This window comes from Crocodylus porosus, unplaced genomic scaffold (genome assembly GCF_001723895.1).
Source record: "Crocodylus porosus isolate Cpor-Errol unplaced genomic scaffold, CroPor_comp1, whole genome shotgun sequence".
Taxonomy (NCBI): domain Eukaryota; kingdom Metazoa; phylum Chordata; order Crocodylia; family Crocodylidae; genus Crocodylus; species Crocodylus porosus.
In genome coordinates this window covers 1900896-1907767 of record NW_017728927.1, presented here as the reverse complement: position 1 = coordinate 1907767, position 6872 = coordinate 1900896, and the positions used below count along the sequence as shown (strand labels likewise).

At 39.8% G+C, this 6872-nt stretch overlaps 1 protein-coding gene across 1 annotated transcript; it reads right to left on the bottom strand.

Moving 5' to 3' along the window:
* Positions 1-225: 225 nt before the first annotated feature.
* GPR139 (G protein-coupled receptor 139) lies at positions 226-4687 on the bottom strand (the record flags this gene model as incomplete). The annotated part of the gene is made up of 1 exon (XM_019542107.1): positions 226-4687. A coding segment is annotated over one exon (957 nt), but the record flags the coding sequence as incomplete, so codon positions are not given.
* Between the last annotated feature and the right edge of the window lie 2185 nt (positions 4688-6872).

Below are 6872 nucleotides of genomic sequence, written 5' to 3'. Positions count from 1 at the left end.
TGGCCCAAAGATACAGCTTACCAGAAGACCGTGCCCAATAATGTACCTGTGTAGTGTGTGTACGTACATCAGAGATTCATTAATCAGTGAATGGAGCTGATCTTATTACTTGTCTCACTGAAGTCAGTCATGCGTTAAGTATAACTTGCATGAGTGAGGACAGCTGTCGCCCCCCCCCGTTTTCCCCCATGTCACAAAACATCACAACAGCAGCAAACATTACAATAATTTTGCACCAGCTCAGAATTTATTATAATACAAACAGGTTTATCAACACAATATATTCTCTACTTATGAAAATATCAATATTAACAATTTTGAGTAGGTGACAGGTCTCATCATTTTATATAGTCAACAGCATATTTAAAAATTGCTGTCTTCACTGTGATTTTCAAGGACACAAGGTTATGAGTAATTGTCACGCTGTCCATTCACAGCTTTTTTTTTTCTAATTGTAGATATTTGAAAATAAGTTGAATCAAGTATGAGTCTCCTTCTTCCCTACCAAGAATTTTCCATCTCCAGGATAATTTTTTTCCCTAAATAATGAGACAGCATGTGCTTGGTTAAGTTTTATACTATAGAAAAATTAGGAGGTACGAACAATACAGCAAGACATTGGCTAGTTTAACAACAGTCATTGCAAGATACTTCACAAAACCAAAAAATAAGGCAAGTATTAGCAACAGCAGCTCCCATACGGTGGACTAAAAAGGCAAGGCCCTTTTAGTTACCCAAACTGGTCCCCAAAAAGGCTTTAAAATGTTTATTGTTAACAAGTTATGGTCTGATCCAAAGTCCACTGAGGTTAATGGAAAAACCTCGCATTGCCCTCGATGTGTTTCAGACCAGCCACATACAGCCCTAAAATCACCCAAACAGAAATGGCTAATTAAATGCATATGGAACTAACACCATGGCATTGCAAAGATTGATATGAAAATACTTAGGCTTGTTTTTAAAACATCGTAACAATAACCTGATGGAATATCTTTCATTCCAAATCAAATCTTAGGTTGACGTATTTACCTTTAAATATGGCCATTTGTGAAAATATGATGAGGTGGACAAACATGATGTTAAGAAAAGTAATAAATGATGTATATATGGCAAAATACTCCATGTACTAAATTGAAATATTAAAAAACCCTAAACATTCATTTATTTATGTAAGATTACTAATATATTAAAGTAGAATAGTGAAATTTTTATATAAATAAGTATTATTTTTTAATATTATATACTTTCTCAAAAACGAACCACTTATGCTATATAGGTATATTGCACTTTGACTTGTTCACATGGTAACTCAGACTAGCATTCCTCATAGCAAGTTTAAAAATAAAAAAAGATATAAATATAGTGTTTTCCCCAAAACTAAACATATACAGTACCTTTTTTTTCTATGGTAAACTTTGGTTAATATCAATTTACAAAGAAAAAGTAGAGAGAGGTTTAGGAGAGCACAAAAAAATCCAAATTGATAGTGAAAGAGCTTAATAATTTTGCTCTCATTGTAGTTATTAGCTGTTACCAAATATTAAAAGGCCTAGCATTTCTTTATTATTGCGATTCATATTTTACAGATAGCATATTTTGTCAAGATTTACAGTGAAAAAAGACCCAGAAGACATTTTTCCCCTTTCTCTCCACATTTCAGAAGATTAAATTTTTAACTTTGCCATGCTGCGCTGGGGGAGAGGGTCAAATTCTGCTCTCTGATATCCCCTCCAGATACACCTCTGCCAATCTTGGGGGGAACGAATATATAATACAACAGCATGAAGCAGGACATGCAGAGTACCCTTCGTTCTCACTGAAGTCAATGACTAAATCATCAACTGGTCCAAAATAAGGCAGCTCCACTGAAGTCATTATAGCTATGCTGGTCCACAGCAGTTGAAAATTGGGCCATAATGTTCCCAATGCTTCAAATTTCAGACTTATCCAAGTGATATTCTCTCTTCAGTGAGGCTCCCTCATGTAAATGAAGGATTTGTTGTATCAGGTGATCTGGGACTCATTCTTCATTGCCTTGTACTTGGCATTTCCCTGTTCACCTTTGTATTCTGCACAGGCACAGATGGCTGTTCAAGGTGTCAGTGGCCAGAGGGCAGTCCCCTCTGCCTAACTTCAATGGGAACCTGTGGGTATTCTGCATTTCTTAGGCCCTTACAATTTTGAAACCACCTCTAGACTGGCTGGCTGTTAGTTTGCCTGACTTCGTCCTTGAGAGGGACTCAGTGTTGCTGTTCCACTGAAACCAATGGGCTTAACTCCCCTCAAGGAGGATCTCATGCCACATTGCTGGGTCCCTAGTCAGCTCACAAAGCGTAACAAAAACTGCATATACACAAAGACGGCCAGTGGTGGGCAACCATCTTACTATTATCAGTTGAGAAGCCCCTACATTCACTGCCAAAGTTGTGCTTGTGTTTACCATGCAAGGAAATATGTTCACATTATTTTTTAAGGCCTGTGTTAAATGCCCAACAAGTAATTTAAGTGCTACAATGCACACATTGAGACCACATACCAAGCACTAAGGAGGAATAACAGCAAATGAAATGTACTCTCAGCCTTCTATAAACATTTTCCCCAAAGTCTTCTACACTCTGTTGCTGATATGCTGCTTCTCAGCGTAAAGGAAGAACACTTAAATATTTATCCTATTTAAGACAGCGTAAAGGACCCTATTCAAGCATTTTGGGTAGCCTTTGATTTTACTGCTGTGGGGTCTTGAATATGTTTATTCCACAAACAGATTTTGAAGTAAACAAGCCACTGGCAAACCTGTCATACCATAGGCGAGAACTCTCCAAACAAATTTTTGTATTTTAACATTTGTAGCTATGTAATCTCTAAAGGCCAAACGTTGTGGGAGGGTGAGTATCCTGATTGGGTTCCAAGGGAGGTGAGGGCTTTATACATATCTCACACAATCGGGTCCAGTAGAAACCAGATTTGTCCCCACACTCATGCTTCTGGAGAGACTAATTAAAGTTGCCGTAGAAATGTGCTACTTTCATTCTCAGCTCAGGAACTCTCCTCCCCAACTCTTCCCATCTGGCCTTTTTAAAGGAAATAACTTAAAACATATAAATATTGGTAGCTTGCGGGATTGCTTTTCATGCCAAGGCTACAAAAGGTGAAATAATCCTTGAGCCTTGTTCAAATGAGCCTAGAAAGGCTTGTCACAGTTCAGATGTCTTGCAGCTTGCAAGAATGCAGAAAGTCCTCAACAAGAGAGCCTGTGCGGCAACATTTCATGTCAGAAACGACACATGGGTTTCAGGAAAATGCACACAATGCAAGTGGTGCCCTCCCCAGTACAGAAAGCTTTTGGTCATTGTGTCAATAGTGAAGAGAACTAGATGGGCACACAAGTTGTGTTACAGTTGTAATTAAACCCCCATGTGGTTTTTCCCTTAACAACTCTGCACTGCACTGGTGCTTGAACATGGAACATTTGATAGCAATTGAACATAAAAACTCATACTCCAAAGCCTATTCAAAATGCTAGGTAACAAGCAGAGGCATTTTGCCTTGTTGTTCTGACTCTCCAACTCAAGCACTCCCATTCTCTTCTAACAGTCTGGTCTGCCTCTTAGTGTTGCAAGGAAATGAAATCAAATGACCACTCTTAAAAATAGCCATTTTAGCAATTACATCCTGTAGGTGTAACTGCTTGAAAAGAAGTTGCACCCTGAGAAACCAGTGATCCCCCTTGTCATGGTGATATTTTTATAGGCTTTCCATTCTTATCATACTGGTAAACAAGCATTTTGATGCAGTGAGAATTGGCAGGGGAAATCCAAGGGCTGCTAGTTATTGAAAAGTTATGGTTTGTATAGAACTGCACAGGTTGTTTCTGACACTTAAAGAAAGCTTTCAGTGTCGCAGCTGCCATTGTGCGAAATCTCTTGCTAATAAAACAGTAGAGGAAGAAATTAATTGCAGTGTTCAACAATGCTAGCATATTAGCAATGTCCGACACAATATGTACCAACCAGCTGTTGTTTATAGGTGATACATAGAGGTGATACAATATCATGATTATTCTTGGTGCCCAAAGTATGGCAAAAATGGAAGTTATAGTAAACAAAATGGCTGTCGTTTTCCCTGTGGAGTATCCTCTCAGTCTGAAATTGCATTTTCGTCTGAGCTTGTACACAATGATTGAATTCAGAATGAAGAAAATCGAGCACGGCACTAAGTAAACGGTAAAACAGTGGATCCAGATGAGGACATGATGTACAGATGTGCTTATGTAGTCTTCAATCCAAATATTGGGCCACCAGTAGTAGGGGATGCTGGTCAGAAAGCAGGTGATATAAACGCTTACAATGACTTTTCGAGTACGAGCTGGGTAGGAGACTGTGTGATACTTAAGTGGGTGGCATACTGCTATATATCTATCAATTGTTAGTGGCACAGTAATCCAAATGGATGTATGAATGGAAGAAAATTCCAAGACCTCAATTATTTTGTCCAGTACCTGAGGCATCTGCTTATTCAAGATGAAGTCCTCCATCAAAAAATCGACAAAGACAATGAAGAAGAGTACCAGTATGTCGGCAGCCGCTAGAGCTAGGAGATAGTTATAGGAGGACTTCTGTCTGCGAGCCACCAACTGTGAGAGGATGATGACAGTCAAGATGTTTGCTGTGGAGACAGAAAAGTTTGGTTAGGCTCATCAGAGGCAAAGGGAGCCTTTTGAATATACATTTTGTACTGTAGCAACATTTCAAGCACTCTGGAACACAACTAATTTTATTAAAGTCCAAAAAAAGCAAATGCAGAAATCTTATGTTGAATCTTTCAACAAGATGCAGCCCTGAAAAGTCCACATGGATAATGATCCTTACCGTGGGATCAACTGTGATTTTGATGATGTGCCCACACAGGGGGGGAGATGATCACAAATCCAGGCAAGCAGGGAAAGGGCAAACCCTTCACTCCACACCCACCATTGCTCAGGGGCAAAGCACTGGATGGCAATGTACTACCAATACAGGCCACCAGTAACCTATTTTTCTCCCAGGAAGCAGGTGAGGATCTCTGAGTTGCACACTGCCGCCTGGTACTGGTGCTGTGGCAGATTATGCTTCCTCACTTTTCTTGGGGTTGAATACTGACCCAGCCCTGTATCAATGTGTCAGGCCACTGCCTATATTGAAGGGACAGTGACTGTTGTGTAGTAGAACTAGCCTTTGGAAGAAAATATTCTCTTCAATCTTTTTTGATAAAAAATTAATTAAAATATCCACTTTCAAAACTTTCTATTAATACCCCTAGACCATTTTTGTATTTTTATACTTTTGTTTTTTCACATATCCTTTCCTTCTGTTTCTCCTCTTCAGTGACAGAATGGAAAGGCAGAATAGGGGGGGAGGAGAGAAGGAAAGGGACTCAGTTCCAGCTTGCTGACCCTGACCCCATTCACAACCTGTATGTCTGTGTATTTGAACTTGAAGCAGAAGGAGCAGATCTCAAACTGGCCATCAGTTGGTTATCTGAACTAATAAGCTTGGGCTGCGGTTTTGAGAAATGAATCCCCTGAATTCTCACTGGGAGCAGGATGTGGTGCTCAGTATTTTGCAGGAAGGTCTTAACACTGCCTCGAATCAGGTCTCTGAACATCTCAGCCTGTAGTAACAGGCCTGTTTTGCTTGCTTTCCACTTGTGGTCCATATGTGCTTCAACACTCCCAGATTAATCTATTCTCCAACACCTTTTTTGCTTATCCAGAGAGGATCTCTGCAAATGCAAAACCTTACAGGTTAAGAGTGTATCTGTTGTAGCTTCTAGAGTACCCCCTTAGCTGTGAAGGATCCAAGACTGGTTAAACAAATGTTTGCACTTGAGTAAGCACTCTGAAATGCATATGATTTGACTCAACTCGACTAAAAAAAAAATCCCATATGCTTCCTGCAAACTCTATCTGAGTGAGGATTTTAGCAGCAGTTCCCCGGTCATCGTACAGTAAGCCCATTCCCCAAACTGCCAAAAAGGACAGCACATTGCTCAAATAACCCACACAGTAAGTCAGGAAAATAACAAAGAGCTGCATAAATACACTTTTCCTTCTCACAGTTAGTCTTTAAGGACACAGTTAATACTAACATGCATACATATCTTGCTGAATCAGGGCCCAAGGTATTTGGGATTTAGGTTGTATGCAGGCCATAGGCCTTGACAAACAAATTCTCCTTGATTGAGTCTTGTATTGGAATTTTCTCAGAATCACATTAGTGGTTTTGTTGAGTGGATGATATGAAATACAATATAATCATTTACTTAGTAACAATAGATATAAATATCATTACCAAGGTACAGCAGAAAATTGCCGGTGGTACAACACTTCAGCTATTCAGCAATAGTTTTTCACTGCCTTGCACAGCATAGGGTGATAGAGGCATTGGAGACCGCAACTGGTAGGTCTTATTGAATTACCTTTCCCAGCCCACTACCAAAGCTGAATTGTTCCCTGCTGTATGCTTAAGTACTCTAAGTGTCTAGTGCTTGGTGAAATGGGTGAAAATGATATTCAGACAAAGAGCTACATTGTCAGCACTCCCAGAAGCCCACTCCTTGCACTATTCTGATAGGTCACCTTTGTATAAAAAATGATCCATGGCAAAGGAAGACAAGGTGCTAGGACATGAGAGACGCATTTTGAGAGGCCATGTTCTAAGTCCCCGGATCCCTGCAGGCAAATATCGATTGATTGCAGTGCCCTTTACCTCAGCAGGACATATGGAGATTGCAGTGTTGGGTTGTGTGAGAAAGTAACAGATTGTGGATTCAAGTTTACTTGAATGGTTTGCTTGAAAGGAGTGGTGCACGGCTCTTGCCATGTACTTCCTGAC